Below are 26,052 nucleotides of genomic sequence, written 5' to 3'. Positions count from 1 at the left end.
CAAGGAAATATGAAAGTAAAAGGTGCAATCTCCTGCCGTTTGCTCTTTATTATACATAAACAGAAAACACTTAGCATGTAAAATTAATGTGAAAATTATTCCCGGGGTAAACTATAAACACAGAAGTTACCCCGCACATTTACCCTTTTTTTCTCTCCTTCCCCTAGATCAGAGTGTAATTGCCAGTAATCAGGTCTGTTTGCTGCTGATAAAACCACTCTGAATGCGAGGAACCCTCTTTGTGTGATGACTCAATTATGCCAGAAGTGGCTCATCAAACCTGGCCCATCAGCTGCTTTAATAAATAAGGAGGAAAACTTGCTGCAGGCGCATTATAATTCCATTCATTCCATAATTAAATCCATTCCAGTTTTAACCCTTCACTCAGTGTGCTTCTGGAAGAGGAAACAAAAACAAGGAGGAGGAGGGGGGCTACACACCAGACAGTGACCTTGCACAGAGCACCCATCCGTTCCCTATAATTCAAAATGATACTGTTGAAGAAAGGTTAAGAGAAAAAAGCTCATAGAGAAAAGGATGGGAATCAGTTAAGACGCATGCAGCTCCAGTTTTTTTTAAATTTTATTTTATGTATGCATTGTTTCCACACAGCCTTGGACAGTAATTATATTAAAAGAGTAATCTAATCATAACAGTTGGTTGGTTGAGTGTGCAGCACTGACATTTTGAAATCTTATTTTGTGTAATCTCATTTGCCTCTATCATCTCGCCTGTACCCTCTATCTAAAGGAAATGTAAATAATGTAATTAATTTTATGGTCTCCAGAATCTTACTTTGCGACTCGGGTCCAGTTTATTGGTTTCAAGATGAGGTATCAGAGTTTTTTTTTTTTTTTTTGTTACTCCATCACAATAATGTCTGTGTTAATTACATGAGAGCGTCCCAAGTGCATGGATAAGCTGGGAACAAGGGGACACAAAGACTCAAGGTCAGTGATGAATATCCACAGCAGCTGCACTGTATTAATAAGGCATTATATGAAAATAATAATAACAGCATCATCCACAACAAACTGGGAGGGTGTGGTTTAGAATACGAGCATTGGGGTGTTTTACAGATATTTCCCCTCCAACTCTGCTTGGATGCAGGCTTCCCAATAATGGTGTGAGGCAATGGTTATTCATGATTGCTGGACTGGGAAGGTCTCCCTCTTTTGCTACTCCCAGTTGCAGCCCATTCTCTCCTCTGTGGTGGGAATGCTAGCAGATGGGGTTAGGGGGGAACGGGCTGGGCTCAAGGACACCTAGCAGCCAGATTAACACATAGAAAATCTCATAGACCCTCAGCATCAGGCTGCCTTCTTTCCCCCTGAGAAATCTGCCCCAGACGAAGGGGAAACAGCCCTCGGAGAGGCATTATTTGTGTGTTTATGACGAGGGTTGAGTGCATAAATATATGATTCAGCAGATGACGAACCAGCTCAAATAGTGACTCTTTTTTTTCATATGCTAATGTAACTGACTGAATAACCCTGACTCCCTCCCTCCCTCACTCTCTCTTCTTTCCCCATTTTTGTTTTCCCGGGGAAAATGCTCTGTGAGATATAATTAAGAAGATGTTGTTGTTGTTTTTTTTTTCAAAGAGAACAGAAATAAATAATTTCATAATAAGATCTGTGAAGTGAAGAGGCTTAACACACTCATTGTCTTGCATCCTTGTTTTCCCTCTTGGATATTTTGTATTAATTAGAAGCAAGCAATTTGATCTCTGTCGAGCAATCAATTTACATCGTGCCCCTTATTACAAGCAAAGCATTAATGTGATCTTTCCACCTTTTTCCTCACAGCATATTGTCCCAATAATGGAAACATATAATACTAAAAAAAACAACTAAAGTTTACAGTTTATTTGTGTTTTCTGTATATGCTGTTACAGATAATGAATTACACGATCGCCTCCTGAGAGATAAAAAGTGTGAAAGCATCGACCAGAGTGGACAGTGTGGATCTGGCATCTTATCCTTCAAAGCGCTTGGAAAACAGTCAAAGGTAAAGAATGAAACACACACACACACACACACACAGGATTTAGAGATTCAGATTCTCAAAACAATCTAAAAGTGCAGTTTTTGTTGGGTAGCAACAAATCTGACTGAGGATACATGACATGCTCAGTGGTGAAGTGTCGCTGTTACTTTGACCACAGTGGTCACAAACTGAGATTTGATTTAAATGGACACCATGGAAAGATGTGGAAGGCTCGCAGACAATATCCTCAAAAACAAGTGTCACTGGGTTTGCCTTTTCTCAAGTGAAGGTTTCCTCACGTGTCAGGACATCTCTGCTGAATTTGTTCCTGATAAAACTTTATTTAAAACCTTAACAGAAAGTTTGGAGAGAGGTTTATGCTGTACATACGTCATTTTTAGGAAAGTTTGCTGTTAGCTGTGATGGTTTGCTTACCATTAGGTTCTTTCCTGGTTGAATTTCACACCAAAAAGAAAACTAAATATTTAGAAAATGCTCAGAAAATATAAATATAAAGTGAATATGCTTTGTAGGAAAACAAGTTTTAAAAAAACAACATGATCTATTAGGCCATTGTTACTTAAAAATGACTGTACACCTTATAATAATCTTCATATTATTAACTCTAAACTATCATGTTGTAGCAGTAATAGCGGACACACAAACATTTAAGTCTTGTGTACTGTGCCTTTTATAATATTTAATAGAGATAATTATACTCCTAACAATATGTTTTACTAGGTCATAAACTGTTTATTAAATATTTACATTAACTGCTGCTTAAGTAAGGGTTGGTACTTCCTGCCACCTATGACATATGATGCAAGCTATCTTACCTTTATTTTACACAATAGCAATGAAAAGGTGAATTGAATAAAATCTCCAGTTTGTCCCTCTGTGTTTGTTGTGCTCAGTGTCACGTGTGTCCATGCTGTTGCCAAGCCTGGACTACCCGTTAGTAACCAGAGCTTCTACCACAGCGTGGCCTGTCCTGTGTCACTCTTTGTTATGTGAATTAGTTACGAAACTCAGCATTGTTATAATCACTGTTAATGTTTGTTATTTGCAATGTGTGAAACGTAATACTGTACACGGCATAGTGTCAGAAACAGAAATGATACAGCCTAAAATGAATGTGTACTAAATGTTTTAAATTAAGGACCTTCAGCACACTTTTAGCTGATTCGTGTAGCACCCCACCTTAAATCAAATTAGCAGTCTATTATTTTTATCACAGTAATAGCATTCAAGATTAACCCGAGAACCTTTGAATAATATAAAATAAAAAGTATATTAGCTTAAATGATTAAAATTATTTTACATGTGAGCAGATCTAAAATGTCAGGAAGCGGAAAAAAAAAACCCCTTGGTAATAAACGTGTGTTGGTGATATTTAGTTAAACTGATAACGTGATTTGAACTTTGATTCGCGTCCACGTTGCTGTTTCAGATCAAAATGTATAAGATATATAACATTTTGCACAGGAAAACCACACATTAATACGAAGGCACACTGAAACATGCCTGTGTGGAAAAGTGTTACGAACTAATGAGGTACATTCGTTTCTACAGAGTGTAATCTATAGTGTTTGGGAGTTGTTTGTCTCAATAGGCTGTAGTAATCAAAAGTAATGAACCTATTATGAGCAGGACCTCTGAGGGCCCGGCGTGGCATTAAGAGTGTGGCACATAAAAGGTTTATTAAAGGAAATTAAGGTCCATCACTGCCACACCTGCTCCCCTATTATAAATGTATGACAGGTCAGTGCCTTCAATCACAACAGCAAACGAGAGAGAGGAGTCATGTTTCCCATTACCAGGGAAAAGTAACAGCATATCCTATGACTCACAGATTTCACTGGCCTGTGACCACTATCCGCCACCATCAGCCTGGAATAATTATGTTTAATAGGTTTTATTTGGGACCCACAAGCAACAGCCAGTGAGAGTGGATAGGTTTTAGCAACTATTTTTATCTAAACACACACACAGCGAGCTGCAGCCCGTGCTTTAATGTCATTATTTACTGTCATTACATTTTTACTCACCTCTGAAACTTTCCTCCCCCCGAACATTATACTTTATGTGTTTGCATATTATTGGTGTTTTAGGAGCTTTTTGTGACGCTGTCGTGCACACACACATTTGAAGGCTTACTGGCTTTTGGTGACCAACAAAAATACACAATTATCTTTAGAAGGTTTAACTTCTTTCTTTTTTTCTTTTCTTTTTTACATTTGATGTAAAATAAATGTAATTAAATAAACACGTATAGATAAAAATCTTGTATATTAATGGATCACGTTTGTCTTAATTTTTACAGATGGATTCTGATGGTGAGGAGCAAACTCTGAAAACGTGTAGCACAGGTGAGTGCAGCTTTTAGTTTTTACACACACGCACACACACACACACACACACACACATATACACACGCCACTTACCACCATGGGTTAGGGGTATCAGTTCAACAATTCAACTTTATAACTGTCAATTTTATGTATTATCTTGCTGGTGTTAAGAGCACTGCACTGCCATTTCATTATTCAGAGGGGAATAACTTCATTAAATTGAAACACTGACTCAAATTAGTTAAGGAGTGTGTATATATTGTGTGATTGAAAACCCTAGACTGGATATGTCATTATGCACGTGTTCAGGTTCTCTGAGGCTCTGCCTGCTCACGTTGGAGCTATTACTACATTTGGGGAAATTCATGAAAAGTGTTATTATTGGTTGTGCTTCATAGGAGTATGGGCCCAACTTCGGAGTGAGATTGATGCAAGCCTCTGGGGAAATTGATTTACCCTTTTAGATCATGTTGTCAACGCTGTCAAAAGATGAGCTAGCATCAGTCTCCCAGAGAATGAGCAGCCCTGAATGAAAAGCTTTTCAGATCAATGAGGAGACCACTTCTCTGTCCTTATGCTGATTGTACCCGATGGCATTGTAAAAGAGAATAAAATCTATGGTAAAAGGCTGGATGAAGCAGTATTAGACCTGCTGGTATCACCCCTCAAACATTATCTGCAGAACAAATATTTACAGAGCGTTGTAAAATTTCATTAGCAATAACCCAAAAGTAGTGAGTCACCTTGAACCTTTGATGAAGAATATATGGACAGATGCTGTGCTATTACAGTGGAAATGTAAACACGACTTTTTATCTGTTATTTCTTGTGCTTTATTCCACAGGGTTGACTGGCTGCATTACTGAGACAAACAGGTACAATGTTATGACACTAACACATTGGGTTTTCTCACATATTTTAAATCTCAAGTTTTAATAGTTACACATTCAAAACAAATGAACCAGCTGAATCCTCCGTTGACCCTGCTGTGCTTTTTTTGTCTGCTCCCCTCTTTCCTTCAGCCCATATGGGTCCATGGCGAGGAAGAGAAGTGCTCAGGAAGGGGTGCAGGGCGCCCCCGTCAACAAGAGAAAGTCCCTGCTGATGAAGCCCCGCCACTACAGCCCCAGCGAGGCATGTGAAGAGGAGAGCGAGGACCTGGCACCGCCACAGGACAAAGAAGAGCTGAGGAACATTGACACTCCAGCAGGTAAACAGATGTCCTGTTGTTTTGTCTGTTTTGATGAACAATTGACGCTGAATTTTAAAATCCCATCTGTTGCATTCATATTTCCCTCCCTCTGCCATCAGCCAGCAGCCGCAGTCATTGTGCAGTGGAAGTGAAAGACTACACTGCTGGGTCCACATTAGTTGTGTCTCACGTCCACAAATTGAAGTTTTGACAGCTGATCTGCCGTGATATTTTTGGCGTGGCTTTACCCTCTTTTGATGAGGCCAGATTTCAGACCCCTCATTTGTCTTTATTCAATAGCCAGTCCAATCCCATTGAATCCATAGAATGAAAAACTGAATAGGGGAGTGCACCAGTCCACTTTGATTTAAATGATACTTCCTCCATCCCTTTATATAGAATGATTGTCGAAGTTGCCTATTGTGAAAAACAAATGAGTTGTAAACACTGCTTGGCTGATGCTCTGTTTTTTTGTTTTTTTTTCACTCCACCACAGAATTTCATCAACAGCAGTTCAAACTGTTTATTTTCACTTATGCCACTGTCCTTTTCAGGAGTAAAAATATTTTTCTTTCCTCCTAATGAATTGAATTTTGTGCATTTGGCAACAAAGCTTGCGGTGTACATGTGCATTCTCACCCACTATAATCTGCACTGATTTGGTATATTTTTAACGATGTAACTAAGCAACAAACATAATTGTCCCTTTCAAAAGCTTTTGTTAGGCCCTCTAACACAGTCTAATACATAATTAGGCATAATGTCTACAGCTCATTATAGTACACATGTGTGTAGTTAAATGGACCAGGAGAGTAGCTCACTGAATTGTGTGGATTCATTGGAAATGGAATTTATTTGTTTCCCTGAGTTCACGCTACAATATAATTATCTAAGAACTACACTGTGCATTATCAGTGTTTCCTTTTGTTGTTATGTATTCTAGATAGGTTTTCCTTTGACCACTGTGCACCGACTGACAGCTGTATTCTTTCTTTTATTATTTTTTTTGACTCTGATATTTAGTAAAAAACAGAGCTTTAAAACAAAACATCCAGAAAAAACTTAATGGATGTCAAACAAACATGGATATTGATAAATATATTAAGACCATATTTGGTTGTTATCAGATTTGGGGCCTATTTTCTGTGGGAAAATTAAAAAAAAAATTGAGCTGCAGGCAGTAAGAATGTTTTTGCAGTGGTAAGCTGGTCATATCTGCATTTTAACAAAAAAGGGAGAAAAATAAGCCTCTCGTTTGGTCGAGCCACTCTGTGTTCAACTCCAGCCAACTGCAGCTCTGCTGCAGAGTGCTGGTAATGGCTATTCTGGAGTACAAACTGTTCACCTGTTCCAACACACAAACCACTGGAGGGATCCAAGTTTTTTTCCTCAATCTCTCTTCTTTTTTTTTTTCTGACACACTTATGTGTGCGTGTGTGTGTGTGTGTGTGTGCGCTTTTGTGACTGTGTGGGGCTGTGTCAGGCCTGGCAGAGTCCATCTGGATGAAAATACAGAACCCTTGTTGCTTTCCTCGTGAATGTAAATATGTGTAACTGGTTTTCATTTCAGGGTTTGTCTTTAAACACTTTTCCCCCCCCCTCCCAAATAGGGCAAACTAAAGATGTTAAAATCCACTGCAAACAATTACTAATGAATATAAATTTGACCTTTTTTTTTGTTTGACAGCAACTGTTTTCTGCAGTTGCTGTCAGATCATATCGTCCTCATCTGATTGTCACAATCCGACTCTAGCTATCGTCTCAACCTCTCGAATCCTACTTTTGCTTTGGTCTCTAATGTCTGGCCACTTAAGAGGATATTCAGTCTAGCCTGCTGAAAGTAAAAACCCTCCCAGTCCAAAGAGCCTTAATCGAGCATAAGTTTGCCCGGTTTTGGAGGATCAAGGGAGATTTTGTGGAGTCAATCCAGATGATGGCACTCCATTGTTAATCACTGACCACGACTTAATGTCACCAGTTGTCTTATTAAAGTGTTGATTCAGATGCATTTTAAAGGGATAAAAAAGGAACCCTCTTTGTCTGCTCGTCTGATCAGACTTTCACTACGTATGTGGCTTCACACAATCTTTTGGCTGTCGACGCACGTGACCGTGGATTTCTGAATTTAAAAAAAGAGGATAGAGGGCCAAAGGTCAATGCTAATTAAATTGTTGAGAGCACTCAGTAATAGCAGCTGGAGGAAAGAGATTATACAAAATGAGTGTAACATTTAAGAACAAATGTACAGTAAACATATTTTTAATAACATGCAATAATATGGTATCTTATCACACTACAGGGATTTTTAAAAGCTCTAAAAGCTAAAACCGTTGTGATTTATGTGAAATAATAAAAATATATTATAAGAAAAAGCTCTTATCATTTTCCAAAACATTTAAATGTTCCACTGTCGGGTCTAATACAATATTCTGTTCAGGAAATATTTTAGATAAGCATAAATAATGTGAATGATTAGTTTAGTTCACTGATATTTCAGTCAAACTAATTAATACCTTTTATATTTATTTAACAAGAAAGATTTAACTTAATTTTTGTCGATATTCTTCTGTGTTATAATATTATTCACATGATTGCTGGATGATTTGCTTTTGCCACTTTCATCCAACAAATTTATTGTCAGTTTAGTCGTCAGGCGGCCGGTGTATTATTGGCTTCTGTGAAACCGTTCTCTGCCACACAGACACCAGCAGCTCACAGACATGCCTCTCATTTATCTTAGTATTTGCAGTTTCCTACATCTGTGTTTTTAAGAATCCCCTTCACTCCCCGAGTTCTCATCACAAGAAACAACAATTTTGGTGTATTTAAAATATTTTGGTGCAGACGATAAACATGTTGTTGTTTTGAAAATACACATTACTAATTAAATACCGATGTCCACTGTCCAGTGCGCCACAAATCCCTCCCGTAATCTTATTCTAAATCTATGCTTCGTTGTCGCTCCAATTGAAGACAGAGGAAGAGGAAAACTAGCAGATAGATGGGTCATATTTTTTCTAAAATACTCGACTTGCTTGGAAATCTCACAACCTTATGATTACAACATGTGTTCTTATAAATCCTCTACATGTTCACAAATCATGTTTTTCCTGAAGATGGTTTCCACTGAAAAGTAATATAAAATCTAAAACCTTAAAGGATTTGAAGAAGATTACTGAAGACATTGACATCTTATTGTGTGTGTGGCTGAAGGGGTCAAAAAGAACATATTTGTTTTTAAAACACACACACACAGTAATAACTGTTCCCTTGTTGTTTCTAGATGGGAACCTAATTGCAATCAATGGGATGGCCAACAGAAATGACTTCCATGAGGCAGTAGCAGCAGCAAAGTCCAGTGATCCGCTGGGCTGGTCAGAAGTTACGTCTGAAAGCTCTGCACAGTGTGAGCCGGACACAGCTGAACCTATGATGGATGAAGATGAGGAGGAGCTCCTTAATAATGAAGAAGAAGACCAAAGTCAAGACAGGAGGAGCGATAGATCATCTCCACAGAGTCCAGTAGGAGACATGAGGGAAGCTGAATGGGAGCCTTTGTCTCTGTCTGCTAAGGTGAATGGCTCAGGCTGCAGTCCCTCAAGAGCCTCCGAAGACCTTTCACGCAGGAACGGCCATTTTAAAGAAGAGCCTCATTTAAATCTAGGGGGGCTGATGGGTAGAGCGAGCATTTTTCAGGCCGAGGCTTTAAGATACAGACCGCCCCCTGCAGAGGAGGACAGCGAAGGGGAGACAGAGGTAGAGAGGCCACCTCGGCTGGACAACTGGGTGCTGGGCCTCCATGAGCGAGGCCTTGAAATGGGCAGTGGGAGGGTGAACCTCAGTCTGTTGGAGCAGGCCATAGCTTTGCAGACTGAGCAAAGACAGGTTTTACATCATGCCTACAGGGAAATGGATCGGTTCCTCATGGAGCAGATGACCAATGAGAGGAGGCACCACAGGATGATGGACATGGAGAGCAGACTCAACTACCATGGAGGAAAAGGTAATGGAAAAAACAGTATCTGTAATTTTTTACAACTGTACCTTCATTTCATCAGATCGACCACTTGTGATTTGGATGATTGGAGCAATGAAAAAATAAAAGAAATGAGAGAAGTAACAAAAAAAATGTATCCCTAAAATAGGGAAAAACAAAATTTTCTGATGGAATTGCTGCGACTCAGAATATTGGATTTTGAAAGGAGACGACCGGATAGTTAACCATGACCATAAGTCTTAAATCCTCCTAAAGTACCTCTCATGTTTCCCTCTGATTCTTCAAATGACTGCAGCTAAATGTGTAATCCTAGATGTAATCTTTCGATGGATGGGAATTAAGAAGTATGTATGCTCTGTGCTGAACTGGAGCCTTAACTAAAATGACAGATTAATAGATGCATTTTGTGGGGAAAAAAGTCTGGCTTTGCATGATATTTCAATCTCCTTATCTATGTACAATATTGACACAATTATATGCACTAAATATTTCATTTTTTTTCCTTATTAGATAGATTACATATTTAAAACAAATCTGTACATGGATTGTATATGTTGGTTTATTATGAAATCTTGTTTTAATGTGTCTACAGATTCTCCACGGACAGATAAAAAGGACATTAAGTGTCCAACTCCTGGCTGCGATGGCACCGGTCATGTGACTGGCCTTTACCCACATCACAGGAGTTTGTCTGGGTGTCCTCATAAAGTCCGAGTTCCGCCTGAAAGTAAGTTCTGTGCACACACAGTACAGTGACTGATTAATGCTGATGACTAAAAAGCCTGTTTTAGGATTTACAATCAGCCACACATTACTGAAAATCCTCTTAGCACAAGCCGAAAGACAAGAAGAACCTGCTTAGTTCAATTCAAAGATGTGCATGTAACTTTTTAAACAAACGTAAAGGCTTTCTCTCCCCCTCTCTCTCTTTCTCTCCTCTTTCTCGTAATGTGTTGTAATGTGTGAATATTGAATTCTTTTTTTTTTTCTCCCACATTGGCGATTGTTAAGTCATTTCAATATAACTCAACAAACATCCAACATTAAACAGTAATGTTACAAAAGGAACAGAAAAAGTAATTAACTTTTTCAAAAAAGCGCATGCTCTTAGTCTGGAGGCAGTATTTGCAAATCAAAGGGCTAGCTAACGCAGTATTCAAAAATAAATAGACAACTCCAACAAACTAATTGGAGAATATGTACAGAAAAGAAGTTTCTAAGGATACAGAGCGGACCTTTAACGACGCGTTTGTTTTGAAGAATATAATCAGCAGTCTTGTTACGCTCCTCTTTGCACTAAGCTATTTACATTTCAGCCACATTACAGCATTCCTCATAGTGAGAAAGCCTTTTGCTTTTTTCTCTTTCTGTCTCTGTGGGATCTTTTGCTCTATAGGCTCTAATGTACCAGCCAATTACATAAATCATCCTTTAATACATGTACATTTTTTTATATCCAAAATGCGCAACAAATATACGTAGATCTATATTTTTTTGCCTTTACCTTATTACACTTTTCCAGCTTCATCATGTCTCACATGTTGAATATTGTTTAACCATTGTCCATCTCTTCTCTCTCACTTTCAGTCCTGGCCATGCATGAGAACGTCCTCAAGTGCCCCACACCCGGGTGCACAGGAAGAGGCCATGTCAACAGCAACCGTAGCACCCACCGGAGGTACATCGACAGGAGAGAGCCATTAGAAATTCTGTACCCTGTTCATAGATGAGTTACACTGCGAGGCTAATGTGTTTGATTTCCTCCCCTGTCCAGTCTCTCAGGCTGCCCCATCGCTGCTGCAGTGAAAGTTTCCAAACCTCAGGATGACAGCCTGAAATGCAGACAAACACCTGACCGCTCACCGAGGTATAATGCCCCGATAACGCCGGGGATGTTCGCCGCTTGCTCTCACTGTGGTCGTGTGTGTGCAGAAAAACAATGACAGCATGCATCCACAAATTGTATTCAATTCTGTAGATGGAGAGAAGTTGTAAAAGCCCTAAATGAGGCAATGCAGAAAAGTGATAAAAACCATTATTGTTGTGGAGAGTGTGGGATATTTTTATTTTACTGATCCCTGCAGAACACACAGTCTATTTTAATCTTTCCAAGCAGACATAAGCAATGGTTGCTGGTCCTGTGAGTTCCTCTCTATTAGAGATGATAAAAGAGCAGAACTCTTTGTTCCCTGTGGATATATCATGGGCAGGATGCCCACTCCTACTATATTAATTAGTCTGGCAACCTGGCTTTGGATCTACAACACACATCAGATCCCAGACTCTATGTGTAAAAAAGTACTGGCATGCCTCAATGCTTTCAAACCATGTCTGTACTTAACTGCCTAATATGAGGCATCATATCCTACAAATTCCCCTCAATAAAATCAAATCTTTTTTTTTTGTGTGTGTGTCATTGTCTTTGTTTTTGTAGAGCCATCGGCCTGATTAAAAAGTTTGAGATGAACCATTTGAACTACAGGCTCTCTCATCCAGTAGCAGCCTTGCAAACTAGCCTCACAAAGGACATGGACAAGTACAGCAGAATCCGCTTTGATTACGCCAGCTTTGATGCACAGGTCTTCGGCAAACAGCCTCTGATGGGGACCAGCCAGGACCAGGAAATGTCACACTTCCCTGATTGTAAGCACTATATTTTTTTATGTATGTGTTTTTATGTGTCTATGTATGTATCATAAAGACAGTGTTGTGTTTTCAGCTGCCAAAATAACAATAATCTGTTTCCGTGTATCACGCTTGTCAGTTTGTTTTTGTTCCAGGGTTGCCTTCATTTTTTTTTTTCCCTCAGTGTTTCGCTGCCAAAACCATCAAATATCAGCTTACAACTTTATTATTAAGTTTGCCTAAAACACCTGGGTCTCAGCAACTAAATTATTCGCTAATTATTTGTTGTTTAGCACCTCAGCAGTATCCTGGCTTCCTCGGGGCTCCAGGTGGCCGCCTGACCACCTCTGGTCAGCACAGCCCGCCGAGTCAATTCAAAAAAGAAGACAGTCTCCAAGCCGAAGCAGCGACTGCTGCCATCCTTAACCTCTCCACTCGCTACAGGAAGGACATGGAGGCTGTCGCTGGCCGGCCCTTGGCAACCTCCACAAAGGTAATCAAATTAGACCACTTGGAAAGGTATTTAATGTGGTCATTTTAAAGGAACTCTGATTTGTGTATAAAAAGGGAAGACATCAAAAGACGGCATTTGGCGAGAAGCTTGGTGTTCTGGTGGCAGCAAAACAAGGAGGGTTTCTCTCTATGCAGCATTAATGTACACAAGTGAACATTTGTGTAATCACATCAAAAGAAGAAATACAATCAGCCTTCCTTCCTAATTACAAATACTTGTTTTTTTTCTCCTTTTTTATATACAACATGTGGTATTGTATTAAGTTTTGACATCAGCTGGCATGTAAAACCCTGAACTGTTGTCTGGATATGCATCTTGCCCACTGCAGATGGCAGAGGATATTTTGCTTAGTTATATGATCCAGAATAGGCTGTGTGACTACACCAGAGAGTCTTTAAAAGCATTTATGGGATTAAGCCAATCAGCAAAAGGAGTTAACATCTGAAAAGTTTAATTCGCACAGAATCCAAACTCATCTTGGAAATGAATTCCAATCCAAAATCTCCTCAGCTGCCTTTATCTCTGAGCCGGCATTGTGTTCAAACTCACTTCATGATTAATATTGATCGCATTCTGTGGGTTACATACGTGCACACTGTACTGTAGATGATTCAAGGTTTCCACACCTACACAGCACAGATCCCTGTCTCCCAGCTTGTTGAGCTGAGAATGTGGCCCTGTACCAGGTACCAGCCCACTGAATGAATAAAACAGTGTTAGCAAGTTAATCATCTGTTCTCATTTACAGCTTAGTTGTCTTGGAGAGACGTTTAAAGAACAGCTTTCGAGTCTGAAAAAGGGGTCCATATTTAGAGTGTTATATGGCATTGCATGCTTTAACTTATCGGCATAATTATGTATATTATGGAAATTAAGGTGGTTTTAAAATTATAGAATTTATTGAATTAAACAAATCAAAAGAAATCTAGTTTTAGAATTTAGTGAAGAAAAAAAAAATCTATGTTGGGGCTAAAAACAAGATTGAAGTCAAAATAAAGCACCAAACCATCCTATTATATTACACTGCTTATTTTTTATTATTATGTACACACAATGGCTGGATAATTAAAGTGAAACAGCCACATCCAGTGTCCGTGTAAATTATCCCTTCATTCAATTCATCTGAAAGGTTCCCCTTTGTTCCAAGGGAAAAAAGGAAAAGGAAAAAATACATTATATCAGGTTTAATTAAACATATGCATTTAATAATTGGAGAAAAGGATTTCTCAATTTAACGAGGTAAACTTTTAATATCATAAAGCAGCCATAAGTCATTATACTATTCCGTTTCAGCACAAAAAAACGACAAATACATCTGTCAGCGGGGGAAACTTACGCCACATTAAGCCTTTTTTAATTTTTGCTTTAATAATGATGACCTAAAACCAGCAGCCCCACCTCAGCCTCCCCCCTCCTCCTCCCAGCTGCCATCTTGGTTGTGTGTCCTAGAAAACAGATGACACAGCTGTCACTGAAAAACTACACACCAGTCATTATTATTATTTTGTGTGTGTGTGTGTGTGTATGTGTAGGTTTGTGTGTTTTCAGAAGAATTAACACTGGCTCAGTGTGGTACTTTGTCTAGTGTGAGATAACCACTGTATGTATTATTTAAATGCATTGTTAGGAAAATGAAAAGACAACGTTGCTGGGTTCAAATTCATTACTACCATCATATTAATGAAAGGTAATTCTCCAGTGCTCAGTCTAATGCTATCAAAGGCCTATTTTAATTTATTGTTTTCTCCTGAATCATGTTGTGACATGTGGTAATTGTGTAAACGAGTAAACTTTGATTTTCTTTTTTTTTTTTGTCTTCAGGACATGTTAATAGAAGTGGATGAAAACGGCACCTTGGACTTGAGCATGAAGAAATGTAAGGAAAACGTGACAGCCCAGGTGAAAGCACCCTCGGACGAACTGCTGTGTCCTCCTGAGTCCACCGTGGCCAAAGGCGGGAGCATGCTCATTAGCCCCGCCTTCTACCAGCCACTGTGCGAGAGAGACAGCTGGGAGAGCGCCATTCCTGTCAACTTCAGCAAAGTGCACATTTTACAGGAGAACGAGGTAAAAAAAAAGAGGGAAAATAACACCATAATATTTGAATTGAGCGCAATAGAGTCTCAAAGACTTCATAGGTTCCCTGCTTCAGAAGTTTAGAAATGCTTAGGTTTAAAATGGAGAGTACAGCGTGTAAAATGTATCAACATTAATTTGTAAAATGTACTGTTGGAGCTCAATATCTCTCACCTCAGCCTTCCCTTCCAAGTGTGTTGGAGAACTTATGTAATAAAATATGACCAAAACAGTCTTTTGCTATTTTATTTATTTACTTTAAAACATAAATTACAATCAAACTTTGTGTGCACATAGTTTAACTGTTGTATTGTATCTAAATACCAAAGGTTTTGTCATTTGTTTGCTAAGAACATTCATCGTGACATTTTCTAAGCTCCAGTCAGATCAGTGAATGCATACAACACATATATAATACAAACATCAACAGTGAGGTCTATACAGCGCTATTTCAGTCTCCATGTAACACTTTTGCCCCGAGGCCTGAGTGAGGCTTAATCTGTGCTGCAAAGGTTTTTTCTTTTCTTTACATCACAAGTGCTATTCGTTTGAAGTTGTCATAAGGAGTTAGCACATTTTGACCTGCTTTTAAATCATACACAACATCTGGTGACTGCACACTGTCTCGTTTGTGGGAGAGAAAAAAGAAGAGGAAATCCATACGTCATGCCATGCATCATAAATATTATGTGGATTAAGTGTGACTTTAAATGGATGTATGATTTACTACTAGTATCCTTAAGCATAATCTCTTTGCCTTGCTCCCTAACCCTCGCGGCTTGTGTTTTAAGAGCATTACACAGGGCTTTTCATTAATTATTCACTTTTAGGTCATTGCAGATTGTTTTCAGGTTTGATATTTTGGACAGCCTACATTGTGTTTTCATGTCATTCTCTTCTGCAGGAGGATTATGACCAAGTTTCCTTGGAAGACCAGCACTATCACGGCGACGGCGGCATGATGAGCCCCAAAACGAAGCTGCTATTACGGGATTCAAAGAAAGAGCTTCTGAGGTATGGCGTGTGAACGGCTGAAACTTCTCCAGACACATTTATTCAGTCAGCTGTGCGTAATGTGAGCTTCCCATGTAGTTGACAGATGGTCGGAATCAAAGATTAAACATGTGTAACTCCAAACCGTAGCTTTTGTTTGACTAGTGCAGTTTGTTATGAGTGAGTCAAAGCACACAAATGAAACCCTCCGTGTTACATATGACTGTAACTGGTATGTCTACAGGTTCATGTGGAGAAGAAATGTATCTAATTAAAAAAGAAAAGTGAGTTTTCTACCCTGTACACGTCCTGTACAAGCTTACAACTCTTGACTCTTGTAGTTAGAGTGCATGCTCTGCTGGGTCTCTTTTTGAGAATCACACCACAGGAAAAGTAGGCTGCTCTATAGTTTCCACAGCACAGCACACCCTGCCACATAAAATAATAATTTTCTACTAAACTTCCCGCTGTACTAACTCATTTTTCCCCCCCTTTAATGACCATGAAAAGGTTCTCAGTGCAAAAGATTCAGTGCAAGCTTTGCAGACGTCTGTGGGAAATGGAGTAATCTGTGTATTAAATGCTTTGTGCTCTTGTGCAGCTGTCCAACCCCAGGCTGTGACGGCAGCGGTCATGTGACGGGGAATTATGCATCACATCGGAGGTACTGAAATTAATTACACTCTTCGTTAGCACCAGCTAACAGATGTAGCAGATAAGGAAAACAGTGCTTAATTAGTTGAAGACAAATACAGTTGAAATTTTGTCACGCAGCCTGTAGATTTCTTTCTTTTTTTTTTTTCTCACACACTGGTGACAGGAACAGGGAAAAAAAAGTGGAATTGTGTTTTCAAATAATTGTGTTATAAATATGCATTGAGACATTGTATTAAGATTATATAAACCTGCAGTGATCAAAGAGTGCATTAAAATGACTGTTAGCTCTTTATCCTCTCTAGTGTGTCTGGATGTCCCTTGGCTGACAAAACACTCAAATCACTGATGGCAGCCAACTCTCAGGAACTTAAGTATGTGTTTTGAAAATTGCTTTGTTGCTTAAGGATTTTTCACCATTAAGTAGGCAGCTTGTTTACCTTTTTCTTTCCTTTCCTTTCCTTTCTTTTCCTTTCCTTTCCTTACCAATGAATTCCATTTGTTTCCGTATTTGTGATTTTAATGTTTATCCTGCTATGTCTTTCATGGTTTTATCTTTTTTCTTTCAAACTGAGAGACTTAAAATAGATTTAATTCCAATTTAATCAGTTTTTAAAACGGTTTTCCTTGTTTACTGTCAAGCACTTTGAATTGCCCCACTACATATAAATGTGTTATACAAATGTAACGACTTTCCTTTCCTTTCCTTTCCTTCCCTCTCCTCTCCTCTCCTCTCCTCTCCTCTCCTCTCCTCTCCTCTCCTCTCCTCTCCTCTCCTCTCCTCTCCTCTCCTCTCCTCTCCTCTGCTCTCCTCTCCTCTCCACATCAAGTTGTTTACTATTTTCCCCTCCCAGCACATTAACCTGACTCCTTTGCTCTGCTCACAGTCTTTTTGCTGTAAAAAGCACCTGGTCTCTGTGTCTCTCAACCTGCAGGTGCCCAACACCTGGTTGTGATGGATCTGGACATGTGACTGGCAACTATGCTTCACACAGAAGGTAGCGGAGAAAAACCCCAATGCAACTGAGCATGAAATAAAATTTGTCAGATGTATGACATCCAAACAGATGGTGAAATTCTCACTTTATGCCGCAAACATGCTGCACTTTTTGAGCTCTTGTTCTTACAGATTCAGTCGGCTGCCAGTTCATGCATTTATGTATCTCAACTTAGATTCGTACAGCGCATATAGATTTGCTTAAACGTGTGCAATTAAAACCCCTATAATCCTCGTAGCTGCCTGTATTATTGATAGCTTTTGTCTTTGATTTCCTTGATGTTAACCCCAAATTTTTTTTTTCCAACCATTTCTAGCTTGTCAGGATGTCCACGTGCCAGAAAGGGAGGTTTGAAGCTCACACCAAACAAGGATGACAAAGATGAGCCAGAGCTTAAGTAAGAGATTTTTTATGCCCTCATCCAACGCTGTCATGTTTTTGTTTCAAAATTAAAAACACATGAAAACACTGTGAACATGTGTCATGCTTTTGTGCCTGGGGCATTTTACCTGGAGGCCATCGCGTTAAACAAAGAAAATAATACTTCTCCTGTCATAACATTAGTGAATTATTTTCTAAGGATTAGCAGTGTTTTTTTTTCAGGATGTTGTATTATTCCCCCCCCCCCCCTATTTTCTGAATGGAATATCTGGCTTTTCACTCCTCACTGAGTGCTTTCTTTATAATTATAGCTGATGAAGAAAATGTTGAATTGCCTGCTCCCGTGGCATTGCACTCTTTTCATGCTTAATCATTGTTCCCTGTGAAAGTGTGATTGGAAAAAATATAATGTAATTGATTTGCAGTTTAAATCCAAAGTCAGATATATGAGCCCTTGTGTACTTATACATCTGGACACTGATTTTTTTTTCTTTTTAATTACTAATGCAAAGGGCATGAGCTTAGGAATTAGACTAGAACAGATCTCATACACATTAAGAGTGAAAGGGAGAGACAGGGGGAGGGTAGACCCTAGATTATTGTAAATAGTGGGCCATATGGCATGCCTCTATTGTCCTGGTGCCATGCATCAAGCTACCTACCTGTGGTAGATGTAAGTAATGGGACTGGTGTTGTTTTGTCCTCTAAGTGCTGCTGTGCTGTCGAGTAACAAAATGCTGAAACAGGCTCTCTTTTTTTTTTCCCGGCAGCACTCTACAGCATGTGTACCATTTGTATCATCTCAGGTGACCTTTCACTTTTATCAATAAGGGAAAGGGTTAGCCACCTCCAAATTACATTCTTTCGCATGAGGGGATACATGACAATTATCTGTAATTCATGTCACTCCATTACTGACCTGCACAAAACAGGCGTGAAAACACAACTGACAAACTCAATGATATTCAGCGTTAGTTTTTTTGCTTATGCGCCGTTTTGTTTTGTTTTGAACGCACAGACAACATCAGTCAGCGCTGTTCGCGCTACCTCAAGTTGTAGTGGATTAGTAACTTGCGGCTAATGCGATTATTTGAGTCCATGTCTAGTTTTGGCGACTTCATTTTTAATCAGCATTTGGCTGGATTAATCAGCGTAATGGGGAACAAATCTTCCGGTCTAGTTATTGAAAGAGAGATTTTTAATAATCTCTGGTTTTGCTGGCTTTCTTTCTTTCTTTCTTTCTTTCTTTCTTTCTTTCTTTCTTTCTTTCTTCTCCTTTCTTTCTTTCTTTCTTTCTTTCTTTCTTTCTTTCTACATGACATACAACTGTTGATTTCTTTGGTAGGTGTCCAGTGATTGGATGTGACGGACAGGGCCATATATCGGGAAAATACACATCCCACCGCAGTGCAGGCAGTTGTCCACTTGCTGCCAAAAGACAGAAGGAGTCGTCCATCAACGGGCTGCCCTTTGCCTGGAAGGCCAATAAACAGGAACTGCCCCATTGTCCCTTGCCTGGCTGTAATGGCCTTGGACATGCCAATAATGTGTTTGCCACTCACAGAAGGTGAGGTGGCCTTGTCCTCCATTTTATCTGTAAATAATACCGGTGGTCACTGCATGTGGCGCCTTTTTTACTCCCATTTCCTACTGATAATGAAGTTTTTGGTGAATTTTTTTTTTTTTTTGCACCTCAATTTCTTTTAATTTATGTCCTGCTGCAATAGCCTGTCAGGTTGCCCACTGAACGCACAGAACATCAAGAAAAAACACTTGGAAGAAGAAATGATGACTATCAAACTGAAAGCCAGCAGTGGTAAGACACTCACACATGAAAATACTTGAGCGGCATCTACACGAGCATTGGCACTGAAAAAAAAAATCAATCGTTTATTTTGTAGTAGTATTAGCGCTGAATAGACAAAACAGTGAACACACAGACAGAAGCTAAGCGCTTTAACATGCTTGTCTTATATTAAAGAAATGAAAAAAACTGGTGTACATATAGGAAACATTAACTTATATCTCTTCTCTCTTTGTAAAATGTGTGGAAGTGACTTCTTCTTGGCTTTACACATCATTTAGCAGTGCATTTATGATGCCTATGACTCTTTTCTGTTGATGAAAGCTGTTGATCAGCGAGCAAAAATAGTGCATGCAAAGTCTTATTATTTGATATTTCCCTTACTCTGTATAGGAGTTAATAATGGAGTTGCTTCTCTGTTTTAATTCAGGTGTTGAAAACAAAGAAGACATTCAACATTTGGACCATGAAATAAAAGAACTGAATGATTCCAACATGAAGATAGAGGCAGACATGATGCAACTCCAAACCCAGGTAAGTTTTTACTCTCACAAGTTCATTTCAGGGACAGCAGCTCAAGCATCTTTCCCCACTTGCTCAATTTGACGAGTTTCTTTTTTTTTTTTTCCACGTGTGCGTTTTTGTGTGTGTGTGTGTGTGTGTGTGTGTATATGTGTGTTTTTTTGTCCCCGAAAGCAGATCTCGTCTATGGAATGTAACCTGAAGACAATTGAGGAGGAGAACAAGATGATCGAACAGCACAATGACAGCCTTCTGAAGGAGCTCGCTCGCCTTAGCCAAGCTCTCATTAACAGTCTAACAGACATTCAGCTGCCTCAAATGGTACAGTAAGCCTCAACCACAGACCAAAGAAGAAACCTTAGTCATTTCTGTTTTTCCCTTTCTGTTGTGCTGTTGTCACTAATAGTTAAACATGTTTTTGTTGCAGGGACCCATCAGTGAGCATAATTTTGAAGCCTATGTGAACACATTAACTGATATGTACAACAACTCGGAGCATGAATACTCCCCAGAGTGCAAGGCCCTCTTGGATAATATCAAACAGGCTATTAAGGGCATCCATGTTTAAGCTGTAGAGCTACCAAGAGGTTTCTTTGACTTGGAATAATGGCACTAGATAGCTCTATTTTACAGACGAGTGCTGGCTTGGCTGCATGTATAAGACAAGGCTTTTGGAAATGTTTTCACTGTTTCCTGGTAAATGATACACTGCACTGAGAAAATGACCAGCTGGATTTGTAACGCTTTTACTGTTTCTGCATTCACTTGATATGTTTATCCCGGTGAGATTTTTACCCCCTATGGCACTTAATTATTTTGTATGGTTTACTTGGTTTTAATCCGTACGTGTTCATGTCATTCTTATATTTATCACTATTTATTATTATTATTATTATTATTATTATTATTATTATTGTTGTAATTATTATTATGGTATCTGTTCATCAGTGTATTTATTTCATCTGTTTTTTTTTGTTTGTTTTTTATTTATTTTCTGGATATTGTAAATTGCTTAATATCTGTTTGACTTTCTGCACATTGTAAATTACATGGAAGCACATTCCGATTTTATGGCATACTTTCGCCATCTAGTGTTGAAAAAAAGTATATTATTATTTATTATTATTATCATTATTATTATTATTATTATTATTAGACCATGAGTTGGATCTCCCTTCAAAGTAAAAACAAAAAAAGCCTACCAAAATTATGAAGCATCAGTATTTTTAAGCATTGTTTTTGCTTTCTTTATTGGAAACTGAATGTATGGTGAGACATAGCGAACGCTACGATAAAAACTTAAAAAGAAAATGCAATGCAACTGTACTGTACCCTTTTTTTTCTTCTCGACCAACAACAGTTGAATGCAAACTCGGAGGTGACACTGAGCAAAACATGCAACAACACTCAGTGACCTGAATGTCAAAATTATGCTTTGCATTGTGTGCACCACAAGAAGAGTGAATCAAAAAAGAAAAAAAAAGAAGAATCAAAAATCCACTTTGTCAAGATGTCTTTCTTTTATGAAAATATAAATATTTAACTGCCTTCTGTGCACACACTCTGGAGTGTGCATATAGTATGTGCCTAAATGTATATGAATCCATAAAAATATACGAGTACTATGTTTTGTGGTAGGACAGTATTATGTGGATGGTGTCTACTTTATTCTACAGTACACTTATTTTCATAGAAGGAAACGTTCCTGATGACTGTTTAAACACTGTTGTCTCAGTAGCTGTAATCTCAGAATCATGTCGTCATGACTGGGACTGAAAAGTCTGGTGTTTTGTTTTCACTTTTGCTAGCACAGAGAGAGGGAGGGAGGGGGATATGAAAGAGTGACTTTTCCAAAAGAAAACAAAACAAATCATCTGCTCCTGTTTTATCTGAAACTGCTTACAAGCCTTAACATTTCAAGCCAGTCTTTTCTTGACAGTTTGACTATTCTTGTAACGCTTTGGGGACAGATTTGAATCGTAGCAGTTTTAAAAACCAACCACAACTTGCATTTTCAACTCCAACCATTAAATGCAAAAAAAAAGGGGGGGAGGGAAGGGAAAGAAATGAAAACCGAGACAAATGATATTCCTTAGCTAATCAGTTGTGTGTTTTGCATTAATTGCACTTTTGTATTTCGATTATTTCATACCTTTGTGTTCGCCACACTGACTTTGACTTTCGACAAACTGGACACTGTATCGTTGACGTGTCTTAATTTTACACAAGGAAAAATTCAAGTAAGGCATTGGAGCAATACATTTTTCCATTTCTGCAAAGGGAAGTCAGAGACATGTAGCCTGTGACATTTGGAAAGAGAAAAAATGTAACAGCAAAAGAGCCAAATCTGAGGAAAAAAAAGAAGTAAAGCCCTATTTGATCCAAATACTCGATATGTTTTAAAGAATTTCAATCTTTTAATAAAAAAAAACCCCTAACAATCCTTTATATATAATTTCTAAAAGTTAATTCCTCTACCATACATTGTTTGCTCAGGAAGTTTTGTGAATAATATTTATTTTTTCCCTGTTAGTATTTGATGTTTTGTAATGTGAAATGCTTTTTTGTGGAACGATATTAGTATGATATGAAATTGTATTGTATTTCCTTTCTTTTACATTAAAATGTAATGCTCTCTCTCTCTCTTTTTTTTCTCAGTTGACGTAGATTGTAAATTGAAACTTCCTTTTACTTTTACTATTTCATAATAAACAGATATGCGCTGTGTTGTACAGTTTGTGTATGGTAGAAATAAACTTTTCAAATGCTTGTTGTGGTCTCTGTGAGCGACGTTCAAACCAAAACACAGGTTTCCTCACCAGCCAAAGGTGTCAACTTTCCTTAGGCATCGGCATCACCTCGTGGTGAAACTTGGGTATTACACGTAAAACAACAGAGTGGTGGCAGTAGTGTTTGTTCACTGAGCACAGGCAAAACATTTTGCTGACACTAAGAACTGTCACAAACTGAAATTTCCACAGTGTCATAGTAGCTGTGGTGCAAGTTATAATGCAAAAGTGTCCCTAAATCAATTATAAATATATTGAACACCACAATTTGTTTTAGGACTGAAAATAACAATCTGATATGGTCAATGACGTTTAGTAATAACATTTGGTTTCCAAAATGTCAGAATAGATTTCCTATTTCTATTATTTAGTTCATGTTTACATAAGATTAAAAAAACTAGAACATCATCACATTTTCAGGAGCTAAAACCAACACTATTAAATCAGCTAATGAATGAATCCATTTTTGACAAGTGCGATCACTTATACTCAGATAATTTTGTTCACTTATGACTTATATATGTTTTTGAATAACTGCATAAACACATATCTTTATTCAAAATAATATCAGATGTTGTAGAATGGAACGGAAACATTATATTGTGTATTATTTTATGAATGTCATGGTTGAAGTTGGGTCACAATAGTGTTGTCATCTATAAAACTTGGGTCACCAATACAAAGTGTGGGAATCACTGAATAAGAAAACAGGTCAAATTAGTGAATATTCTGCCATAACAACTAAAACAAACAAACTTTTTTTCTTTAGATATTCAAGGGAAACATGTAATTAAATGAAGTAAACCAAACTAAAGTTAGATTCAAACACGTTCTCTTACCAGTCAGAAGTGAATGAAATAATAATCTTGTATTTCTCATAAATATGAAATATTCTGTTCCTGCTTGGCATTTGCTGTTACATTCACATGCAATGATTTACAGTCGTATATAACTGATTATTTCTTTTAAATAATATTTTTGCGTTTTTGATTATTGGCTAAAACAGATCAAAACGATAATGTGAGGTAAGACCTTTAACAATGATACAAAGAAATACTAGTGTTGCTCAAAGACATCCTTGACCACATCATCAAATCTCTGTCCTTGGCGCATTTATTTACAGACAACAAAACATTTTCAAGGGCCACTTTCAAGATAAAATGAAACCACAGTTAGATTTGTGGATTTGTGGTACGAGCACATGATTCAGAATATGAGTCTGTTATTTGACACCACATCATCACCACAACAAACATTTTCCCCCATCGTCGCATGAAACTCTATCTTGTTTGTCTTATTTTAGTCTTTTTAACGCCTTTATATTTTTTTATATATTTTTTCTTTTTTCCTTTTTATACATTATTATTATTCAGTTTATATTTAGACTGTACATAGACTTGCATGCCGCTTATGTTTCTATCTTGTAACATATTCTGGAGCTGCTGAACTGTGAATTTCTCTGTGAGATGAATAAAGGATCTATCTATCTATCTATCTATCTATCTATCTATCTATCATCTTGTACTGTATACATGTTGTGTGTGTGAAATATAAGCGGTGTACAGATATCTTAAGTTAAACAGACATTGCGGTGATGTGTCCTCATGCTCACTCCGCAGAAGATAAATGTTTTATTGCATTCGTAGTGTGTCATGTCCAAAAGTCTCAAAGCTTTTTAGACAGGTCTGAACCTGTACAACACAATACAACTCATACGTTTCTGCTTAATAAGTGAACTTAAAAGGCAACTTATTGCGTCAGGATGGAGATAAATAACTCTACAACTATGTGAAATCAAAAATTGACTGCGACTGTGTCGCTATGATGGTCAAATCTGGTCAGATTTGGAGAGGAGATGCTCATATCTAATGATCATGGATGAGCAGGTAGTCAATTACAAGAGGAGCTTTAATGAACCTCAATTGAAAACTTCATCCTTGACTATTTTGTCCTTATGTCTAAAATGTATTGGTATGTAGCTGAAGTCCAATAACCAGTGTCACACTAACGAATGACATGGAGGAAAAAGTGAACTTCTGTTTTCTAGAAATGAAGAAAAGTACAATCAGTTAAGGCAATAATTTGGTCTAAAACAAACACAGCACAGCAGCTCAAGGATAAGCTTGTTTAGAGAGAGCCCACCTGTCCAAACCAGTGTTCATCTGCCAAACACAAATGCTGCCTGACTAAACCCGGTCGTCATCTCTTCCCACACAGAAACCAACTGCGGGCTAAATTTAGGCCTTTCCTTAAGGGAACTGTGCAAGGTTACAAGGACAAAGAGATTAAAAGCAAAGAGATCATCACCACCACCAGTTTGTCACAGTCACTGGTGATGAACTACACCCATGGTTCTCAAACTGTGGTACGTGTACCACCAGGAATACTGTTGGGTACGTGATCAGAGTGGAGCGGAGCAATTTTGACCAGAATGTGTAGAAAATAACACAAATGACAACAAGAGAGGAGGATGATGAGAGAGCAGATTATTTTATTGGGAATAAATCTGCCTCCTTTGAAAAGTCTTTGCTCGGTCTATTTGCACCACTGTATTTTAACGTTGATGATTGGTGATTACGGTGTTACTTCGAGAGCTCAATATTTGGTATACAAAAAGTTTGAGAACTACACTATGATCAGAGCCACAACAGCCCTGAAGTATTTCGTTTTCCATAGGTTGTTCTTGATGATCCAGTATTTAAAACGTGTCAGAGAATAGTTAAATAAGAGATTAGAGGCCGTTGTTAAATATGATTCTTCTATACCTCAAAAAGCTAAAATGAAAAAGTCTCAAACTAAACTCTTTTTTTTTTTATCAGTGAACACATTATATATCTGTATTATTAGTTATCCTGAGCGAATCATTTTGTGTGGTGGCTGGAAACAGCTTTTCAAAACCCCATCCCTGACTCAAAATGAAATAAGCTAAAAGTACATACAATATGCACTTTATATAATTTATAGTACATTGTTTTACTATGTATAGATCTTCCAACTTAATAATATGATAGAAAGATAAACAAAGAATATAAACAACACTACAACAGACAATTATGTACAAAAGTATGGAAACGCGTACAACATAAATTAAACATTGAAAGTGCTCAGTTTCAATCCTCATCCATCAGTAAAGAATAGAGGTCTTTGACATATTTTGATTTCATGTA

The 26,052-nt window shown here is 38.1% G+C and overlaps 1 protein-coding gene across 5 annotated transcripts in view; it reads left to right on the top strand.

Moving 5' to 3' along the window:
• Nucleotides 1–22,777, top strand: part of st18 (ST18 C2H2C-type zinc finger transcription factor) — a 39,933-nt gene extending 17,156 nt beyond the window's left edge. Inside the window, exons 3-23 of one of the 5 annotated variants that reach the window (XM_058644768.1) lie at nt 1,898–2,010; nt 4,313–4,358; nt 5,185–5,215; nt 5,363–5,550; nt 8,816–9,535; nt 10,122–10,256; nt 11,117–11,207; nt 11,304–11,396; nt 11,964–12,172; nt 12,448–12,647; nt 14,490–14,735; nt 15,649–15,758; nt 16,339–16,401; nt 16,697–16,765; nt 17,279–17,389; nt 17,706–17,786; nt 19,116–19,337; nt 19,498–19,586; nt 20,005–20,108; nt 20,274–20,417; nt 20,524–22,777. In XM_058644768.1, coding sequence (XP_058500751.1) covers nt 1,898–2,010; nt 4,313–4,358; nt 5,185–5,215; nt 5,363–5,550; nt 8,816–9,535; nt 10,122–10,256; nt 11,117–11,207; nt 11,304–11,396; nt 11,964–12,172; nt 12,448–12,647; nt 14,490–14,735; nt 15,649–15,758; nt 16,339–16,401; nt 16,697–16,765; nt 17,279–17,389; nt 17,706–17,786; nt 19,116–19,337; nt 19,498–19,586; nt 20,005–20,108; nt 20,274–20,417; nt 20,524–20,664 — 3,206 coding nt within the window. In that variant the 3' untranslated portion in view covers nt 20,665–22,777. Of the gene's footprint in view, nt 1–1,897; nt 2,011–4,312; nt 4,359–5,184; nt 5,216–5,362; nt 5,551–8,815; nt 9,536–10,121; nt 10,257–11,116; nt 11,208–11,303; nt 11,397–11,963; nt 12,173–12,447; nt 12,648–14,489; nt 14,736–15,648; nt 15,759–16,338; nt 16,402–16,696; nt 16,766–17,278; nt 17,390–17,705; nt 17,787–19,115; nt 19,338–19,497; nt 19,587–20,004; nt 20,109–20,270; nt 20,418–20,523 lie in introns of all 5 variants that reach the window. The other 4 variants (XM_058644758.1, XM_058644784.1, XM_058644777.1 and 1 more) reach the window with 4 other exon arrangements.
• Nucleotides 22,778–26,052: the final 3,275 nt, after the last annotated feature.

Source organism: Solea solea, chromosome 1 (assembly GCF_958295425.1).
Source record: "Solea solea chromosome 1, fSolSol10.1, whole genome shotgun sequence".
NCBI classification, from domain to species: domain Eukaryota; kingdom Metazoa; phylum Chordata; class Actinopteri; order Pleuronectiformes; family Soleidae; genus Solea; species Solea solea.
The sequence above is the reverse complement of the archived record's forward strand: the minus strand, read 5'-3'. Positions and strand labels throughout refer to the sequence as shown.